Raw genomic sequence first — 22215 nt, 5'->3', positions numbered from 1 at the left:
CTCTGGTCCCGAATTTCGACCTTGGATCATAAAAAAGCACTGAAAAGCAGTACTGTACAAATCAACTTTAGTCCGGCATTGCCGGCATATGACTTAGTGCTCAGCAGGGAGCCCACACGTCGTTTCCAGGAGATCAGCCAGGGACGTTTCTATCTTTGAGCAACTAATTACAGGTCTACTCTCCATATAACGTTATCTCTGGGACCATGCACAAATTATGTTATATCGAGAGTTATGTTATGTAGAAAACCATGTGTAAAATACAAGATGTACCTCAAAATGAAGGGTATTACAAGGCGGGTTTAACCGTGCAAACATATACACACTGTACCACCATCGACATCAGATACCATCAATGCCGCAGAATATATGCACAAAAGGACTAAACTGGCTAGCTACGGCTACAGCTTGATCGTACCGCGCACGTGAATCTACGTTGTATCGAGAGTGCGCACGTCGGGGACCGCGCCGTAGGGTGCGTTATGCCGAGGTTTACGTTATGTAGGACTAAACTGCCTAGCTACAGCTACCGCTTGATCGTACCGTGCACGTGAATTTATGTTGTATCGAGAGTGCGCACGTCGGGGGCCGCGCCGTAGCGTGTGTTATGTCGAGGTTTATGTTATGTAGGATTATGTTGTGTAGAACAAAATTTGCGTGGGAGTGATGCTGTTTCGGCGCGGGATCTGATTTTTTTTACTTACTAGCGAGGTTTATGTACAAGTGAGAGTTGTTATATCGAGAGCAGACCTGTACTTGGCTGAGTTCTCAGCACGTTCGCAGAAACGTATACTGGATCGCAGTGTTTCAGGTTGGGTGTTCTTGGGACCCACGTTCTTCGGCACATGACTCTAAGGGTGCGTTCTTAAATCCTCCCGGAAAAGTTGGAGAATCTCCAAACAGTTCGAGAGCTGTTCTTATATCCTCTCCGACTTTTAGGAGGCTCTCCAAAGGTGCGTTCTTATATTCTCTAGCTTCTAGGAGTAGAAGAAAAGAGAAGTCGAAGAACTGGTATAATTCAAGAACGGGTCTCGAGATATTTTGCACATGTCAAGCAATATGAAGCGCCAAAGCAAAGATCTTGAGTTATGAATTTAGTATACACATGTGCATATGCGCAATGGGAAATGTGTACACTCATGGTCAACGCGTGGTTTTAGCCGTAGTTCGCAAGCGCTGATCCCAAACCGCGGGAATCTCCAAGTTTCAACCACCTCTAAAGCTTGGAGAGCCTCCTAAAAGTCGGAGAGGATATAAGAACAGCTCTCGGACTTTTCGGAGAGTCTCCAACTTTTCCGAGAGGATTTAAGAACGCACCCCAAGCTTCAGAGGTGGTTGAAACTTGGAAGATTCCCGCGGTTTGGGATCAGCGCATGCAAACTACGGCTAAAAGCCACGTGTTGATCATGAGTGCACGCATTTCCCTTTTCGCATACGCACATGTGCATACTACATTCATAACTCAAGATCCTTTGGCGCTTCATATTGCTTGACGTGTGCAAAATATCTCCGAATTCTTCGACACCCGTTCTTGAATTATACCAGTTTCTTCGACTTTCTCTTTTCTTCTTCTCTTAGAAGCTAGAGAATACAAGAACGCACCATAAGAACGCCCAGCCTACAGTTAATTTCTCGCAACTTTTGGGATACATACGACGCAGTACATTATTTTGTTTCAAAGAATGAGCTATAAGAACATGATCACTGAAAAGAACGTCCCAGGCTAACCCCTTGGAAACCAGGGAGCCCTACACATATGAGTACAGCCGATAAGTTTATAAAGTCATCGGATATACCGGTAGCAAGAGTACATAACCAAGAGTGTGCAACTCAACGATCTCCCACGGCGGAATTTTTTTATGACAGTTTTTGGCGGCTGTTTGGCTCACTGATGCCATCATGCGTAGCCAGAGATCAAAGTACAAAGAATTTGTACATCGCAGCCACGGTAATCAAAGCAGAACAACGGACAATACTGAATATATCAATGTGTCCTGAACCTGATGATCGTATCCACAAAACGCGGGAAAGCACACGCACTTGATCATACTTCTGCCAAAGCACGACGCAAAAAAAATCCGCCGTGGGTGAACCCATCACAGCTCGAGATAAGAGTTGCACACTCCTGCTTATGTACTCTTGACGGCAGTGATAAACCGGCTACTGTATAAGTACAAAGTTTCGTTTGGAATTAACTTTCGGTATATTCGTTAGGAGCATGAATTAACAAAAGCTGCCAAATTGCCAGGCCACAACTTCTAATTATCCAAATGCAGCCCCATGCACCGATATGTACTGTAGAGGCAGAAAATTTCGTGGGTCAATAATTTCGTCCAACTCCAAAGAAAAGGAGTTCGTCCGGTTGAAAATTTCGTCCATGGATCATAAGAGTGTACAGAAAAGCTGGACAAATCGATATTCGGCCTACATTTAATTTAGTCCAAAAGCTCCTTGGACGAAAAAGACGAAATTAAATTCCAGACAAATATTTCTGCTTATACAGAATGTCAAAATGCTCGATCGTATCGCAGTGCATCACCACAATCACAGAGCACGTGTTTGGTCTTTTCAAGTCTCTTCATCACCACAAAAGATTTCAGAGGGAATTGGAGAAACGTAAGAAGAGAGGGGAGTTATCCATAAAACCTAATGTGATTCTCAACTCGGCATGGTGGTGTGCGGCAATTACGAAGATTCGGCGACAGTTTCAAAGTCTCCGGTCAACTCTGTACAAAGAAACAAAGAAGGGGAAAGATGGTAAGTAGGCAAATTAAGCGACCCAACGAAAAACGAAAGGTAGTCTTGTTTTTAGATTGAGAGTACATGTATTGTGGTCTGGCAATAAGTATTATCACCCTGGATCGATAGGAATGTGCAACAGAGTTCCCCGGTCGCTTTCACACAAATTTCAACGTTGATATGGCTCAGCTCAAGAACTCATGAGAGCCAGGAGCCAATGCAGAACATGAGAAAGCCTGCTACCCAGTCAACTGGTTCCACCAATGGCAGACATTGCTAGGAAGTGACATACTGTATATCACCTTATTTTCGGTGTTGTAAAATTTCGGTAAAAGCCAACCCCTGACCTTTCGGTGGAAGGATAAATTCGGTATGCATGGCACCAAAAAAAAAAAAAAAGGCTCTTGCACTAATATCTCCGGCTAGGCTCCACGTACACTGGTGTACGTGTGTACATGTACTATACCAGTACTGCAGTATACAATTAGTTGATTTTTTTATTAATTTTGACAGTGATTTTCATGATTTTTACATATTTTTGGTGTTTCGGAAAATTTAGGTGTAATGTTAAATTAGGTGATCCAGGACCAGTGCCGAAGTTACCGAAATTTAAATTACACCGAAATAAAGGTGTTATACAGTAGTACCAAGCTTGCCCCAAACATGAGGTCAGGAGGCACATCATTTATTCAATTCAAGCAAAGAAATAAAAAATAATTTTAAGAAAAGGTCAATAAGACTGGTACATTGTACCAGTCTTACCTGGGACATCTTCCTGCTCGTTGGCGGCTTCTGGGATGCTTCCGTTCTTGGCAGCTGTAAAGGACAGAATTGAAAAAAGAGAAAAGGAATGCCAACTTGCCGCACACCCACAGTGATATAAAATTAATGGTTGATACCTTTCCTTCATTACCGTAAAAGTCCGTAAATAAGTACGAATTTACTTTCGAATTTAGTGACCACACCCGTACTAACTTTCGGGCACGAACTAACTTTCGGACCTGACTTGTGTGTAGTGGAGAAGTCATTTACATGTAGATGTACATGCTACATGCTGCATGTGCGCATCGTACCGGTACTTATTTCGGGCAGTATGTTTATCGGGCTTGATTTGACTTCAACAGACAGAGCCAAAAGAATGAAGGGGTATTTCTTTCGGGCAGGTACTTATTTACGGACTTTTACGGTATCCAGCCGATGGGATGTCAAACACCATCGAAAATATATGTACAAAACACAAAACGTCAGGGCAGGTTCGATTGGTTGGATCCAGATCAATTGAATCCACTCGATATGTGCATGTTCGTTTCAACGAATCCGATCAACCCAACTCCAGGAGCAGGGTGGACTGGATACACCGGATTCTTTTTTTTGCCAAAATAACGTACTCTGTACGTGATACGTGTACAAATGGTGGGAATAAAAGTCACGATGCGGAAATCGTTGCTTTCCCTCATGGAAACCCTAAAAAAGCACTAAAATTCCAGATCCGATCAAGGGTAGCGTTTGATTGGACCTTGGTGGATCCAAAGGATCCACTCAATCGATCTGGATCCGGATCCAACCAATCGAACATGCCCTAAGTGATATGAACAGAATGTACTCATTTGCGTGCTCAGCCGGGTTAGGACTGTACTTTCTTCTCAACATGCATAAAACCTCTGAAATTATTCGGAACTCCTGCACATGGCCTGACAGTTAAACAGAATTGATTGCTTTCGATGTGGATCACCAAGATGAGTGTGTGCAGGAAAGAGCATGGAAGCAAGCAGATGCATACACGCTGTGCATACGGGCGTGGTTTCCAAGACCGGTGTCTAACTAGTCTCAGACCCGATAACCATTGCAGCAACAGATGAGTGTAAGCTGGTTACCATGATGTAACCAAATTCTGAATTAGAATTGAAATTTCTTGGCTATGTAAACATGGTCATCGATCGATCGAGAGAGGAACGTTGTACCACATCACCAACAGAGGAACACAAGAGGGGCGCACGGTGCACACTGAGCAACAGTACTAACAACCACACAAAGCACGCTACGATTAGAGGAAATCGGCAAGAACAGGAAGGAATTAAACGTACCTGGGCTGCTAAAGAGCTTCTTCAAACCAGATAGGCTCTGTGGGTCCTGCACAATCATAAGAACAGCCACAGAACAAGGTGATGCAATAGGTCAGCAAAATCACAGAAACCACAGCAACATTACAAACATTGAAACATCAGTACAACATACCTCCCACTGGACACACGTATGCATTTATTGATATGGAGCTTCAATAGTAGGGACAATGATATTTATTTACAAAACTTACGAGTTGTGAGAGGACGTTGGGGAGAAGCTCAGCCAAAGCTGTAGAACAAAAGGATAACAGCACATAACCACACAAAGATGATCAGCCAGTGGAAACAGTAACCAAACTCAAAGGACACATAAATCAGCGTACCATCCGAAAACAAAGTCGGCCAATATGGCGTGGCAATTAAAACTCAGGATTTGCCACAAAGATCTGCATCACATCAAGTGTTGCCCATGTATACAAAGCTCACCAGTCAAGTGCAGTTTGGCTTACAGCATGTTACTTAAAACAGATGAAAGACATTCGGGAGGTTGTTTCCATTTTGAAAGAATTTTGTACAATTAGTTTCTACTCAGGTTTGAGGTTTGAATTGGTGACTGGAGCTACTTTACTTTGAACTAAAAAAACAAAATGACCACTACTCGGACACGTTGTGGCATAGGAACATACAGGAAAGAAGTATGTGTACCTCAGCCGTGCTCTCAATGAGATATAGAAAGAGGGCTGGATATTGGTGTGGGCATATGCCAGTCTTACTTTTCCATTACTCGATAGCTCTCTACAATGCACATGTTTACCCAACTTCGTACGGTTTCATACACAAACTAAAGCATGATAAAACAAACAGCCTTGTGATTACTGAATAGCCCTTAAATTAATAGAATCTGCTAATGTGATATGGCATACAGATTTGGTCAACATGCGGTATCCAGTAGCTCCTCAACATATTGAGCAGGTCTCCCACGATGCCGCTAGCAACGTCATAAGTATTATCAAGAGTACATGAAAACCAGAGTGTGCAGCTTGGGGCCTTTTCTGCTATGGGTGTCTGTCACGGCGAAATTCCGTGATTACATCATATTTGGCCCAGATCTGAGGCGGGAAATGGCGTAGTGCGTACAACTGAGCTGCAGTTGTGCAGAAAGAGACCTGCTTGAATCCTGATTGTACGCACTACATCACTAAAATGATGTTATCACGGAATTTCGCCGTGACAGCAACCCATCCGAGCTGCACACTCTGGTTTTCATGTACTCTTGGTATTATGGCAAAACTCTCACATTTTGTCTCAGAAGGTCCACTGATGGAGAAAGTGTTTGCTGGGATGAGGGCGGACACTAAATGACAGACACACCAACAAATACAATAACTAGTTGAGAGATGATGTCGTTTCGGGATGAAGTTCATCACAGCAATATGAATTTCCTTCAAACAATGCTGAAGCAGTGCACAATCAAAATTTGCCGACAGGAATTCAGAATTTTGAGATGACCCTGTATACTCAGGAAATTTTCTAGAACCGCCCCAACCGGTTTTCGACCGGTTGGAATTGCTGGAGACCGGTTGAAAAGTTACAAATCAGTTCCAACCGCCCGTACTTTTCTGTGGGTGAATGGAGCTGTGAATGGTCAAACGCTTTTTTCTGGACGGATACTTCCAGCGAAGCCGCGTGGGCTGGTACTAGGGTCACGAGTTTGTACGGTTTGCTACACTCCATCAACAAGAAATCTGTTAAATTGCTGTCGAGTGCCATATTTGGGTTGTATTTTTAAAAAAATTTCCGGGGGACCGGGGGGACCCCCCCACCCCCCGAACCGGGGGGACCCCCCCCCCACCCCCCGACTCTTCATTGGACCGTAACCAGTTGGAAATTCGTCCTAGAATATACCCTGATACTGTACATGAAATAAATTCAGTGATATAATTATAGGCTAATAGCGGATAATTGAAAGGTACTGGTGCCTATGTCAAGGGGTGCCTCTGGACAAAACGTATACTATAGCAACCAGTGCAGCAATTTGCATACACATGAAATCCCTGACACAACGTCCAGGAGGGTGGGGTCTAAAGCAAACAGAACAAGGCTTGTGCACACGGACTGCTTTGCTTGCCTGAGTTCCAGTCTAACCGGCAACCACCATACTCGCACAGGCGATACACATTCTATGTCGACCACTGGCAGCAAAATAAAACGTACAACCATCAAGTATACCGAAGGAGCACAGAACAATGCAAACGGCATACAGTGCAGTATTGCTGGGAATTGACCGTCTAAATCTTACCCTTCGGGTTGTTGAAGTGGAGAACATTTCCGTCATCCTGGAACATGTTGACTTCCTCGATTCCGGGGATGCTGTTCATGCCCATCTTCTTCAGATGGTTCTAAACAATAACAATGACAAACAGAAAATTTGGAACAGAAAAGGTTAGTGGTGGTTGACTAAAATAAGGTGCATTCCAGCTAGAGAACCAGTACGTCACACAGAAAAGCACCCCTTGCCCTCCGGAAATGTGGCATGATACATCGGTCGAACAGCATGAGGTTACCCAGTATCGAGCTAACATAGATATCAGGTGCATGACTGTGTTGCAATGGTGGTGGCACAGTGAAGGTCACGACGGCGAGACGGACAGGAACGTGACAACCCGGTGGATGCAAGCCAGACACGTATTGCAAACTACATGTATGAGACTGTTAGGTGAGAATATGGATATTGTTTTTACACAATTACAAGAGTTACATTACACGTCTTCACTGATTGATGGGTGCATCAACAAACATGACACTGGGATTGATGGGTGCATCAAAAAACATGCCACTGGGATGTTCTCAGCTTTACGAACCGAAGAGTGTGTTGATAGCTACCCCAAGATTCGTGCGGCTCAACCTTATGTATGTACATCTATTGAAACTCGACACAGTCGCTCAGACAGTTGAAAAGCATGACACAAAATTATTATCATTGCCGCCATATATTTCAATGGTTTCATCATGACAAGGCAGCGAAATGATGGGAACGGAAACGGAAGTCTCGCACGACAATGACCAGCGTCAACGGTTGCATGAACCATCCCTACCTGGAGCTTCTTGTCATCAGAAGAGGAGGTTTTGTGGACAACCTTCTTCTTTCTGCGAGCTGTGCCCTACGAATTGTGAAACCCAAAATGTCGTCCAAAGTTCAAATCACGTCCGCGAGCCTCGCACCTCAAGCGTCTCAAACGTAACCCTACTAACCTTTCCACCAATTCTAACTTGGTCCTGAAGAGACTTAAGTTTTTCGGGATTCATGGTGATAGATGTTGAAGAGGCTGGAAAATGCCACCAGCAGTTCTTCCCTCTCTCCGTTGCACAAAAAAGGACGCACGAAAAGCGTGGAGAAGCAGATCAAGGGGTCGCGTGGGGAACACAAAATTTCGCGAAACGAAAAGATTTTTACGGATTAGGGATACGTACCTGCGCGCTACGCCTATGTCGAACATACACGCTAGCACAGCGTGCAATAATTATGGGCCAGCACTCTAGAGTGGGTTCTTCACATCACCGATCCGGCCCCTTTGCGGCCTTGACCTTTGGAGTTTGAGACACGGAAAGGCTTTCTGTAGCCTTCCACTTCCAGGCGAAAATAGCTTGTCTTGTACATGTGCGTGTATGGTTGCAGTGTCTGCTCTAGGATTGTAGGACAGCCGGGTACACGTGTACCTGGCGCAACCATTTCAACCGGGTCGGAGCCGGGTACACAATCATGTACCTGGCGCTGTCTCACCAGCCGAGTCACATGCTTTAACCCAATGATATAAAGGCGAATAATGGATAAGCCGCATTTAGAAAAGAGAGGACAGGAATTAGAAAATTACGAAAGAAGAAGTATCTGACACATACAAGCCTTGTAGTCAGTCCTTTCAAAGTCCTTTCAAAGTTCGAAAGTACCATAAAGTACCGCCAGAGCGCCCCACCTTGATTTTACAGCCAGAGAAAGGAAAATCGTATGGCAGAGTGCAACGAAGTTTGTACGATGTGAGAATCTTAGTGTACTAAGGTCACGCTTGGCAGGGTTTTGTGTGGAACTTGTAATTGTGCCCGCTCGAAGGTACGGATTGACTGCAAAACGTGCAATATGTGTACAAGGTTCATGTCGTATGACCTACAGACAGCAGACCACCTCCACAATACGACCACGAAAGGATGAGATGGTGGGGCGCTCTGGCGGTACTTTACGGTACATGTATAAAGTACCAACCGGGTCACAGGTGACCCGGTACTATATTTTTAACCGGGTCCAAGCGCCGCCCAACCGGGTGGATTACCCGCCTCACCCGGCGCTGGAGCAGACACTGGGTTGAAAGTAGATGGTGGGGCGCTCTAGTTGTACGACAATGAGTACAAAAATGATTTTTATCCGCCATATATGCACAAATGTCACATTTGGATCCGATGGATCCAGTCAACCCTACTCTCGGGGCATGGTTGCTTGGATCCAAATCTGAAGTATCTGGATCAGGGCTCGACCAATCGATCATTGCAGATCCAGTGGATCCGACGGATCTGGATCTGACCAAACGATCACGACCTTAGACAGCGAAACCGGTCAGTCCTTTAAAAAAAGATTAGTTAAATCAAAATATGTGTTCTGTGAAACTAGTTGTGTCGGGGATGTTTCCCTATTCAATTCTTAGTACGTCAAGTCTCCCTCAAGTTTTTAAAGTTTCCACTACTAGAATGACAGATTCTACCCGCCGAGGAGTTAAACTTGGCCTAGGACATCCTCTTCTTGCCGAAATGTCAGCTAAACGTAAGCGACACGATGATTCGGCAGCAGCTGCAGATGCAGATCTCCCCCACCACGCACATACGTGCATCTCGTCAGCAACACCTGGATCTAGCCCGCTCCCAGACGCCGAGCTTGAACGGTATGTGTGTTGGTCTGTTGATAGGCTCCTTACGAGCGAGAGGATCATTGCAGAGAACCGTTTGAAGGCTGAAAAATGGCAGTCTCAACTTGAAGAAATATGTGTTCTGTGAAACTAGTTGTGTCGGGGATGTTTCCCTAATCAATTCTTAGTACGTCAAGTCTCCCTCAAGTTTTTAAAGTTTCCACTACTAGAATGACAGATTCTACCCGCCGAGGAGTTAAACTTGGCCCAGGACATCCTCTTCTTGCCGAAATGTCAGCTAAACGTAAGCGACACGATGATTCGGCAGCAGCTGCAGATGCAGATCTCCCCCACCACGCACATACGTGCATCTCGTCAGCAACACCTGGATCTAGCCCGCTCCCAGACGCCGAGCTTGAACGGTATGTGTGTTGGTCTGTTGATAGGCTCCTTACGAGCGAGAGGATCATTGCAGAGAACCGTTTGAAGGCTGAAAAATGGCAGTCTCAACTTGAAGAAATATGTGTTCTGTGAAACTAGTTGTGTCGGGGATGTTTCCCTAATCAATTCTTAGTACGTCAAGTCTCCCTCAAGTTTTTAAAGTTTCCACTACTAGAATGACAGATTCTACCCGCCGAGGAGTAAACTTGGCCCAGGACATCCTCTTCTTGCCGAAATGTCAGCTAAACGTAAGCGACACGATGATTCGGCAGCAGCTGCAGATCCAGATCTCCCCCACCACGCACATACGTGCATCTCGTCAGCAACACCCGGCTCTAGCCCGCTCCCAGACGCCGAGCTTGAACGGTATGTGCGTTGGTGTGTTGATAGGCTCCTTACGAGTGAGAGGATCATTGCAGAGAACCGTTTGAAGGCTGAAAAATGGCAGTCTCAACTTGAAGGAAGGGTTTATGAGGAGTTTCTAGTGAAGAAATTCTCCAAGCTTTCCGAGCAAGCGAGGTGCGTTGAGGATGATGTCAACTCCCTGGGGTTGGCTGTTCCAAACTTTGCAGCCGTAATCACCAAGGTTAACGGAGGTTCGTACTTCCACAAGGACCGTGCCGAGCAAACCATACGCATGGAACTTCCGCCGGCTGAATTCTTGATCATGCGAGTAGATGTGTGCAAGGTGACGGTGGCAGCGGATGGTTCTGTGGAGCGCGTCCCCAAACGACAGTGGTGAAATCAGTGCAAATGGGAGATCTTCAAATGTATTAGAAGATTCCCTAGATAATAAGAACACACAACGTAGAGCAGAACAGCACTAATCTGTCGTGATCTCCACCGTGGACTGAGTTGATCAGCAGGTGGAGAGCCTCAAGAGCCAGGTAATGAGCAGCAGATTCGAGACTGTTTTTGAGAATGGCGGCTTGTGATGCTCACTTCAAGCACTGGGTGAAGAAGAGAAAGTTCAGACTACTTGACCTCCCCGCCCTGGGATTGAGCAAGGTATTGGTCACAAGTACCCAATCTGCATAGTATATAGCATACACAACCCATGTACCTGCGAGTAGTGCGTTCCGCAAACGTTGCAAACGTTGAGCGGGTTGTCTCCATAATTCACGCTGACGACCTTCGGCACGCAGGATACAAGCAAGTATTGGACTGCATCCAGCGATCTCTCTTCTTCGAACCTCGAGACTTGAACTTCGACCTTCGTGCTCTGATTGCCTGCGTGTGAACTTTACAATACTTTGGAATCACAAGGACGTCCAATACCCTGTATGTCAGCTAAGCCAGCCACACTGGCGGACAAAGCCACCACTCAGGCCTATTGTGCAGCGGGACTTATTGGAGTGGGTCCAAGTTGACCTGATCGATATGCACCACTCGCCCGATGGTGAGTATAACTATATCGGTCATTTCATGAACCACTTCAGCAAGTTCTGTTCCCTCTTTTCAGCGATCTCGGTAAGCTCTTACTTACTTCCATGTGCACAAAATCTAGATAGAGGTATCATCTATAAAAGAACCTCCATCTAGTCATGAAATATGCTTGGGTTGCATACATACCAGTACCCAAACCCTAACCCTAACTCTAGATGTACAGTTAGATTTTATTGCTCTTAGCTGGAACAGTGGTCACGTATTGTGTCTTTCATTTTCTACAACCTGTTATTTCCTGAAGCAGAACAAGGCAGAAGTGGTGTTCATCATGCTCATGGTTTGGGTCCTGGTCCACCCATAATATCTCAGACAATGGCTGAGAATTCGCTAACCAGCTGGTGAGGGCAATGTTTGCTAAATGGGACGGCGGCGGCATCGTATCCGTGAATGGGGGCGTGCACGGCACCTCCAGTCCCAAGGATCGGTGGAGAGTGGCAACCGTCAGGTTGAAAGGAAAATAGCAGCCATGAAGGCAGATGTAAAGATTGACAAGGAGCATGGCTACCCAGGATTGTGTTCTCCCTGAGCAGTACAAAGAACCGTACAATAAAAGACTCTGTACAGAGTTGCTAATGGGAGAGACGTTCCGGTTGCCGTAGCGTTGTTCCCGGATCATCAAGCCTGGATATCTTGGATGAGGAGGACTAGCCAGCCAGCTCCATAACTCCTCTTCCTCGATCTTCAGCCTATCAGTCTCTCTTATTGAAAATTTTCTACATACATGCAAGAGTACATAACCCCCAGAGTGCGCAACGCCGATCCAGCTCTGCATAGGGTATTGGTCGAGCGGAATCGGATCTTCTGATGTCATGCGTACACTCCACACCAGCGCAAGGCCGGTCTCGAGGCGGGGCACCATTGTTTTTGATCCAAGAGTACCCGCGACTCCCCGGGTTCCCCTCAGATGTGTACGGTATTATGACGCAAAGATCCGATTCCGCTCGACCAAGACCCTATCCAGAGCTGGATCCGGCGTTGCACACTCTGGGGGGTTATGTATTCTTGATACATGTAATCACCAAACAACATGTTCTGGGTTTCCTTTTCTTTCTTTTTTCTTCTTTTTTTTTACAAAAAGAGTCAAGATTCACGAGTTCTCGAACAGCAAGTACAGTACCTGAAGTTTCTTGTCATCGGACGAGGACGTCTTGTGCATGACCTTCTTCTTTCTGCGAGCAGTTCCCTAAGTGGGCACAAGAGAACGTGGCTTCATCAAATTTCGACGTTGTGCTTGGCCAAGCTAAAACTCGTGCAGAACAAACCTTTCCGCCGATTCGGACTTGGTCCTGCATTGCCTTGAGCTTTTCCGGATTCATGGTGACAGCAGCACAGAAGGAAACGTGTACTGATAGAAACTGTTGTTGTGGAAAGTCACGGCAAAGGCTAGGAGGTGAAACTAGGACAGGCCAAGAAACTATGCGTAAGTCCTCTATCACGACTAGACCGCCAACATGCTTCTTTTACAATACACATGTGTACACATATGTACATGCAAGATCCAGGCGCTAGGCCAGGGTGAACTCCCGATCCTGTGGCTGTGCAAGATGGAAAAACTCCGAAAATCCCATTTTAAAATCTGTCCACATCCGAAAAACAGGAGTGGCCACCGCTTATTTGAGGTTGTACTTTTGGCCAAAACCGGCTGCATGCCGGAGATATCGTTGACCGCAAACCGAAACTGGCGGCGCCATGTAGTAGTTTTAGGATTTAGGCCGGGTTCTACCAAGAATACCGGTACATACCTCGTTGACTTCGTTTTTTGGACGGAATGAAACATGTACAATCAAGAGGACTGTAATTTCACAAATTTTCGGTGTACTTTTATTTTCGGTACTTTCGGTGCATCTGTTTCATACCATTTTCAATACACCGAACAAACACCAACACACATAATCCAATAGGGAACTGCTTCTCTGTACCTAAAATTTCTGTTCACCTAACCTGGCATTTCGCCCTCATACCGAAAATATTGACCACCGAAAATTTCTGAAATTAAGAGTATTATAACCATGATAACCTGAGAGAGTACCCTGATAACCGGGGGGGGCTTATTATAATAATTATACTCTTGGTAGAACTGAGTACATTTCAGAATGCTCTGTCTCCATATCAATGTGTTTGGCCTACAATTGTAGTTTCCTAATTCCTGACAGCTTTTTTTTGCCAAGATCAGCACTGCAGAGGAGATGTCCCACCACAGCACCGGATGTGGTCCAGATGTGCATCAGGATAATGCATACAAGTCCCAGGGATATTACAACAGGTCCCTATCAGGTGTGATTGCATGCACCATGAACAAGACAAAAGATTGAATGATACATGACGTTTCCTCAGTCTCGGAGGTTATATTATCAGGGCTTGACCTGAGCAATGGCATTGACTTCGTATGGGTTATTCACAGAGTAATCTCAGCTGATAGCGCAACACCACGACAAGAAGTCGACTGGCAGAGCAGTTACATTCTAAGCAAATCCATGGTCACATGATTTAACATCTACTTGTAGAGTGATTAACAATCAATATAAAAAAAGGGAAAATAGAATAGAAAATAACTAACTTGAAGAATGCCCGTCTGGCAACAGGTAGGGATATGCCTGCAGCAATGCAAGCAAAGGCAGCAGGATTAAGGGGATCAACGAGAGACGCGTTAGACGGATAGGGACATAAGCTAGGACTATGAACAAACAGAACACCAAACAAAGCAAGCAGCCGACGGGTAACGGACAGCAAGCAGCTAACACCAGCGTGTCGCCAAGCACGGCGACATAGAGAGCGAACGACAGTTATTCACACACTTCAACGTAGTTGGATGGGAACATGCCACGCTCACCGCGCGAGTTGGTGCCCACCCACCAGTTGGCATCGGATTGGTCGACGTCGGTGATGATCTCTTCTGGGTCGATGTTGACCTCGGTGTCATCCTCGGCTTGATAGTCATACAGTGCGCGGCAGGTGACACCGCTGCCAGCCGCGGCCTGGCAATGAGAAGAGGACACACAGGAGCAAACATAGTCAACGGCATCGAAAAGAACATGGCAGTGCCATATCTCTTGTTTGCCCTGTCTGTAATTGCGATACGTTGTTCATCATTCAGTGTCCATTCCTTACTCCCAATCTATTTCACTCCTTTATGCAACTGATGATCAGCTGACGACACACTACAATAGTGAAATAGGAGTAAGCATTGAATGATGCATCGCAGCCTTCTCAGATCCACCACCATTTGATTCAGCGGCCAGAAGACTATAGGTTCTGAAAGTTTTATCTTCGTCCGTGCTTTTATAAGACCGAAAGGACGCGTCAAGCGAAATTTTCCGTACAGCGCCCCATGATCTTGTGGCGGGCACGCTGTAGGTGTAAGAATCTGTTGTATCATCTGTATCACGCCTGTCATGATTGTCTGAAGGTATTGTCTGTGTTGTGGTTGACTTCACACTAGTATTATTCAGTCTGTCGACTGGCCTTTCGTACAATACCTATTGATGTCTAGAGACATACTGTCTAGCCTTCCCCTAATGCTCTTATTGATACACTATCCAGCTGTCCAACGGCTCTCCTTCCACCGTTCTCTATCTCGCTATACTCTTCTTCACACTCTATAAGTTCGTGTCTTCTCTACAATAAAATCAGTTCAGTGACTGACGAGTTCGAGATCACAACAGAATCCAACTCGGAATATAGGACAAGCAGAGCATTGCAGTTTACTCGGACCCAACACAATTCAACTCGAGGGCCGTGCTTCCCACACTACCGTTGCGCTCTGCGGCCGACCACACACATTTCCCACGTGCTTCTGTGGTAAAGCTCTCCTACAAACAAGTACAACAAAGTTACCTCTGGCTCAGATGGAAGAGCTTCCTCTTGGTATTCTTGTTGCTGGGGCTCCTCCTGGTATTCTTGTTGCTGGGGCTCCTCCTGGTATTCTTGTTGCTCGGGCTCCTCCTGATACTGCTGTTCTTCTTCCTGGTACTGCTGGGGCTCCTCTTGATACTCTTGCTGTGGTTCGGCTTCTTCCTCTTGCTGAGAAGCAAACAGAGAAAGCGAGCATACACACAGGCGATATGATAGTCGGAAGAGAAAGTGATCTGAGCATTGTGTATGCAGGGCAGAAAGTGTGAGCGTCTTGACAGGCTCAAAGAAAGGGAACGTGCAGTCTGAAGTGTTTGCACGTCATATCACACAAAGCATAATGATACGGACTCCAACGCCATTATGGGAAGTTGAATTGTACCCGAATAAAAACTCAAACGGTTGCCGCGAGCCACGATGAAATCTGCGCTGGCAGTGCCAGTAAACATACGCTGAACTGAGAGCATCTCATACAATTACCGTAGTCGAAATGAGCACGTTGATGCACTGATAAAGAGAAAATCTACATCACTTGCAGCATGACCTGACACAGAACACACCGTCTCCCATACCTGGTGTCCAGTGCGCACATGAGCGGAAATTGCCGCTCTCTCCTGCACAGTACAAGAAGAATACATACAACGATGTCAACATAACGTGTGTCATGGAGGAAGCTGGAGTCTCCACTGGACCAGAGCAGCCAACAGCAGAGAGTACCGTGTCTTACGGAGTTTAAGCCGCACCCAGTTTTTTTTGTCCTGAAATACAGACATTTACCCTGTCTATCAACGTAAATTTGACCATCGTAGTGTAAGGCACACCGACTTTTTTTGCGTGAATTACTTGTGTTTAAAGTGCAGCTTATACTCCGGAAAATAAGTAAATAAGTTGGGAATCTCAATATCTCAAGGCCTTAATTAACTTCTCCTGATAGGCCATAAGCAGAACTGTTCGGCAGAAATACTCATAGTTTCTCACCTCCTCCCAGGCAGCAGCCTTTGCGACCCTTTTCTCGTCCTCGTCCTGTCCATCATCGCATTGTTGCTCGGCACGCTGCAGGCGGATTCGTTCACGCTCCTGACACGGTGGGACAAGAAGAGATGAACACGCACCAGTGAGCATCATGATCAATTTTTGCTGCAGTGCAATGAATGGCAATGGGTACAGTAGGCACTTGACCCACACCAAAAAGCACCATGCAGATGCACAAGTTCAGCAAAGAGTGACCCTTGGCAAGATCAAAGCAACCCAACCGCATGAATGAATGTGCACAACAGATCAGGACGGGAACTGACCTCTTCCCAGACGCGTTCCTTCTCCTGCTGCCAAGCATCCTCACGGTCCTCATCGGTCATGGTGGACGACTTGCAGCCAGAAATTCTTTCACGCTCCTGTGCACAGCCACATAAGGGACAGGACACGCACAACCATTAGTACTTCGAAATGTTCACTTCTATCTTCCAGGTGACGGTACAATCCGAAAAGAACACACCTACTGACTACAGAACAATTCTATGAATAATTTGAGAATCCAGCCACTGACCTCTTCCCATTGGCGCTTCTTATCGTCTTCTGCGGACTGCTCTGCTTCCGTCATGCGCTCTGCTTCTTCAGCCTGCTCTGCACGCTAACATCAGCAAACGAACAATGTACGCCAAATGATGCAGGCACTTACCAAGAGAAGGAGTGGAATGCAAGGGGATCGGCAGAGTTCAGAGACGACGACTGTAAGGCATGGTATATAACTTATAATAAAATAAATGGATTATTATGGTTTGCACAGCACTCAGTCAGACAGAATTGTTCGCATCAGTAGGAACGCCACCATCCTTCAGGATCAAAACACTGATGCAACTCCTAAAGCGGTGAGAGATGAGACTTATCACAAAGTGGTCAAAGACCGAAAATCCCATTCTCTCCATCAATGCTACCCTCATGCCGGCCATGAGCTCCCAATAAACAGTCACAGCATGCTTGAAGTGGATGTTATTAATATTATAATGACTTGCAAATCTAACGATTTCCCAAAAATCGCTAGCAAGAAAGATATACATGTACATGTACTACTTCTGGAATAGCATTCTTGGAGCTTTCAGGTATTTTCGAACATACATGTAAATTGATGTAATACATACTAGGCCTTTACAAAGAAACTTCAATACACACACACACACGCACGCACACACACACATACATGTTGGAAGACGCTTTCACACAACTAACCCATCTCTCACGAGCCTCCTCCTCTTCACGCTTTCGCTCAGCCACCTCAGCATCTCTGTAGGGAACGTGAGAAAGAATAGGGTTTCTTCCATATGCCCGTTGGCATTTATCAAAGCCACCACCATCACATACTGGACAAACAGCACAATCTTATCATGGTGATCGTCCTCATGTCAAGCAGCAGTTCAAAAGAAAGTTGCTCTGATCTTCGAGGCAAGGCAACAGGAAGCCTGCACAAGGGAGCAATGCAATAGAGCTGTTGCACATCTGACCGTATAGAGCAGCCATGTTGGGTTCCAACACCACTCCACCCCTGCATCGATGGGTCACATGATATTGACCAAGTTGGTCCCCTGTCCACGTGCAATGAATACTTTTAAGATTCAGTTACATGACAAAGATGTGAAACCCCTCCGTTGCCCATGCCACCAAGTGCTCCTTACTTTCTGGCCTGCACCTCCTTTGCCTTGCGGTCAGCTGTCGAATTACGAGCAGCCGCCTCTTTGTCCTGCAGCAGATGCAATACATCAAACACCATCCATTACAAATCGAAGCATTTCCTTGACAGGCGTTACGGCGTCTTGCAGATCAAGGCCAAGCACCCAATACAGTTACGTTTAAAGACGGAAGCTGTGTCTCATAGCGGACTATTGGCAACCAGGATCATTCACTGCCCAGCATATTATTTTCATACCACATTTGCTGCAGTAGAATGCACACTCCTCCTTTAATGGACCTTCATCACCAGTATTGAACCATTCAAGGTACATGTAGATCTGATACACACGTTCACATGGGGAATACAAGTATATCAGGTGCCACAGGAGATTGAGCCGAAACATGACATCCACTGCGCATACTGTAATACTCATGCAAGTACATGTAGGGTATATGCAGAGAAGACGTGGGTGGCAAGGGAAACGCGGATCAACGCACACATGCAGCGCTGAAGACCGCACAGTCTCGTCGGCCAAGACATGAATGTGTCTACACATGCACGAATGACACCACCCGACATAGCAACCAAGACAGCACGTGACAAGAGTTTGAAGTGAGAAGGTAATTCATATTTGGAGCATACCTCGCGTGCTCTCCTCTCCTTGTCGGCGACGGCACGGTCGGCGGCCTGACGCTTGATGTCTTCCTCCTTGCGTCTCTCATCTTCTTGCTGTTGGTGAAGCACACGCACAGTTGGGAATTTACGATACGCAACACATTGTGAAGCACAGTACATGTACAGCCGTGGACCAAGGTAATGGTAGGTACAACGCTGAGCTTCAAGCTAATAACGCCACCATCGGGTTACATGGGAGATGGTGTTGATCAGGCCGGTGTACGCACAAGGAAGAAATAGGGTGCTAACAGTGCGGATGTTGAGGTGTCTTTTGCAACCGAGGCAGAACATGCTGGGAACATGACATCACTACGTAGCATGAGCAGTTATGTCCACAGAATTGTTCGATACATGGCCACTGTCCCTCTATCAGGATCCTCTCCCCAATACAAAGCCTTGAACCCCAATTAGGAAGGAGTAGTGATAGCAGCAGCGGAAGACAAACTTCAAGCAGGAGCATACCACAGTTGGTCACTTACATGCTGTTTGTTCATGTACTCGTTACGCTTCTTGACGTCCACCTCCTTGGTAGCGTCCGTCTTGACGTAGTTAGTGCCAGTCTTTGCAACGGGACCGTAGTCCTTCTTCTTTTCCTTGTGGATGCCGTAGTTGGCACCGGATGCCTTGGAGATTCTGTCCAGCAGTACTTTCTCAGTGACATCGTCGTCATATCGGGCATTCAGGCGTACGTGCACGCCGGGAAAGAATCGCTCCACGTCCATCACGTGCCGGCTAACGACCGCCTTTACAGCAGCGGGCAGGCCGTCGGGCAGCCAGTTGACCTGCAGCATCTTGGGCAAGCCGGAGTTGGGGTCCTTCAGCTTGATGATGGCGTACACCGCCTTGGTCTCACCCAGCTCATCAACCATCTCGTCATATCCATCCTCTGCTTGTCAAACACACACAGTTGATTCGCATAGTACCATATTCGGCGCTTGCACTACCCGCAACCCTTGTTTGGGAGATTCCTAAGCTAGTAGAATCTACTCGTAGATCTACACTCAACAGTTTTTGGGATGGAGTTGAGAGGGTATGTGTGAGACACATGGAGACTGGACTGTTGAGATTTGTGAACAATTGCACGGGCGGGAAATCGTCCCGGGCATATAATCTTTGAGATTACTATGCAGTAGTATAACAGCAGTGAATGCAGCATTCTGAAGGTTGATACCTTGGACAAAGAAGCGCCAATTTGAATTCTGCACAAAAATCTTTTCATAGTCCTGTGGCCCCCTCACCTCCGGTTTCGTTGACCTTCAGCGTGCGATTGTCCTTTTCATAACCAAAGACAACCCTGCGTGATGCAAGCACAATGTCATCATAGAGTGTTGAAAGTTTGGTTATGTTAGGAGAAGAACAGTTCTGTTCGGAAATTTTCTATAATGCACTCTTACCAATCATTGTCAGAATCGCTGCGGACATCCTCGAATGCCTCCTGCATGGCATCTTTGTTCTTTTTCAAATCGCACGCCATTTTCACAGCCTTGGACAACTATTCGGATCACAGCAAGCCAAGGAAGGGTGCCGAGAGGACAAGGAAGATCCGAAACACAACAAGAAATGGACTGGAAGTACCGGTACGAGCACAGAAGCACAGAGTAATTCCTTTTCCTGAGTACAACTACGAGTACAGTACAAAGTCATGCATGCATAATTATGCTAGCCGCAGAGTAGATCTACGAGTGTAGATCAACGAGTGTGATCAAGAGTACAACTCCCGAGTCCTGGGGGGGGGGGGAACTCCTGGCGCGATGGCTTGTGTTGCTGTTTGTGTGGTCATATGATCATGTGCATGTGCTCATGCATATGCGCATGCAGTCATTGCAGTGACATGATGACTAGAGAATGTACATGACTTTGTAGTATAGTGAGTACAGGTGAACATCGATTATCCGACTACCTCTGGGCAGACAACTAGCTGTCAGGCGGTGTTCAGATAAGGCAAATGTTCCGGATAAGAAAACACACTGTAAATACATTATCCATATAAAAATCGCTCTGTGAGCGGTTCTGAAAAACCTTTACTGGTACTGCCCCGTCGTAAAAGTAAGAAATTAGAACTGGCCCATTGTCCCCCCAAATGCGAACTGATCCACCTAAATCGCGAATGACGGGACCCGAACGCACCAGTAGCACGAGGTCGGGAGGGCACAGGATCACGGCAATTATCATAGGGTGTTACACCAGTAGTAGCAGTAGAATTTATTATTTTGATAGGGAAGCCTACCGCTAGTACAGTACATGGCCTATGGTCCGGACCATGGTACCAACGTCCCCATCTGCATCCACAGGTAGGAACCTCGTGCTACTGGTGCGTTCGGGTCCCGTCATTCGCGATTTAGGTGGATCAGTTCGCATTTGGGGGGACAATGGGCCAGTTCTAATTTCTTACTTTTACGACGGGGCAGTACCAGTAAAGGTTTTTCAGAACCGCTCACAGAGCGATTTTTATATGGATAATTTCAGCTCTTTTTCCGTTCCCTCCCCACCCCAACCCCGAAGGTAAACATGATGACCACGCGCGCGATGTACTGTATGTAGCCATGCGACTGCAATAACACACTGATACATACCAGCCATCCCTGCCTCGCTACCCCGCACACAGATACACAAACATGTGTATGCACACGGCACACACACGTGGCCACGCACACATACGCACATGCACACGACACAAACAGGAAATTCTTCATGTATAATGCCATGCAAAGCAGTGGCCACCGTACTTGAGGAAGTCAGTTGTGAAACAAAAATAATTCAACTACAGCGTGTAGACAAGCTGACGGCCAAAGCACAACATAGCAAACATGACATTTGCCCAAGGATTGCAGTTTGCAGACCATGCCATGGAAGCAGCGAATACAGAATGTAATATCATACAAAGTGACAAGCAAGGACGTGGCCATCATACACCAGAAACTTGCAGAAAGTCACATATCCAACAGATAGAGAAGTGAACAGCAATCTGATACAGCCCACACAGGACAAAGCGGACCTGATACTCGTCCCAGTATTGCAAGTGGCAAACCCTTTTCAATGCATAACATGCAGGTGTACGTTAGACGCATGAACATCTGACCGTGTCGCCAGCATACAATGTCATCACATGTTTACCCCACAAGTTACACACATGCACAGTAGAAGCACAATGAAAGCAATGGAAAAGTACGATGTGGTTGCTGAAGCATCTTCACACTTCAAATTCAGACTTCAATGTGGTCGTCACGGGATGATATACCTGCAAGATACAAGTGATGAAGAAAGAAAGCAGAAGGTCGTGAGGTAGGCTATGAGACACCACAAACGGTTCACCTACATGTCTGTTCAGGGCTAGTGCACTCACACGGAGAATTGTCATAATCGAGCATTTCCCTAACTGAGAAGTGCAATGAAATCCACTTGCATGCACAGGAGCAATTTTGCAATAATATTGCAAAATTATGATGCGCAA

General features: G+C 46.2%; 2 protein-coding genes across 3 annotated transcripts; both read right to left on the bottom strand.

Moving 5' to 3' along the window:
- Positions 1 to 2558: 2558 nt before the first annotated feature.
- On the bottom strand, positions 2559 to 13022 carry LOC135814820 (transcription factor BTF3 homolog). 2 transcript variants are annotated; one of them, XM_065327999.1, is made up of 8 exons: positions 12841 to 13022; positions 12696 to 12761; positions 7102 to 7201; positions 6100 to 6156; positions 5054 to 5091; positions 4824 to 4869; positions 3502 to 3555; positions 2559 to 2726 (listed from the first exon to the last, which is right to left on the bottom strand). In XM_065327999.1, exons 1-8 carry the CDS (start codon positions 12892 to 12894, stop codon positions 2686 to 2688), a joined length of 456 nt encoding a protein of 151 aa, XP_065184071.1. In that variant the 5' UTR covers positions 12895 to 13022; the 3' UTR covers positions 2559 to 2685. The 2 variants fall into 2 exon arrangements, with proteins under 2 accessions (XP_065184071.1, XP_065184069.1); XM_065327997.1 differs by lacking the exons at positions 12696 to 12761; positions 12841 to 13022 and adding exons at positions 7898 to 7963; positions 8055 to 8199.
- An 864-nt stretch (positions 13023 to 13886) lies between these two features.
- On the bottom strand, positions 13887 to 20370 carry LOC135814819 (drebrin-like protein). Its single transcript, XM_065327996.1, has 12 exons — positions 20159 to 20370; positions 20003 to 20058; positions 19244 to 19650; positions 18732 to 18818; positions 18094 to 18158; positions 17651 to 17705; positions 16971 to 17054; positions 16723 to 16818; positions 16406 to 16504; positions 16000 to 16041; positions 15413 to 15598; positions 13887 to 14553 (listed from the first exon to the last, which is right to left on the bottom strand). The coding sequence occupies exons 1-12, from the start codon at positions 20236 to 20238 to the stop codon at positions 14362 to 14364; spliced, it is 1449 nt and encodes a 482-aa protein (XP_065184068.1). The 5' UTR covers positions 20239 to 20370; the 3' UTR covers positions 13887 to 14361.
- Between the last annotated feature and the right edge of the window lie 1845 nt (positions 20371 to 22215).

Source organism: Sycon ciliatum, chromosome 4 (assembly GCF_964019385.1).
Source record: "Sycon ciliatum chromosome 4, ocSycCili1.1, whole genome shotgun sequence".
Taxonomy (NCBI): Eukaryota; Metazoa; Porifera; class Calcarea; order Leucosolenida; family Sycettidae; genus Sycon; species Sycon ciliatum.
The sequence above is the reverse complement of the archived record's forward strand: the minus strand, read 5'-3'. Positions and strand labels throughout refer to the sequence as shown.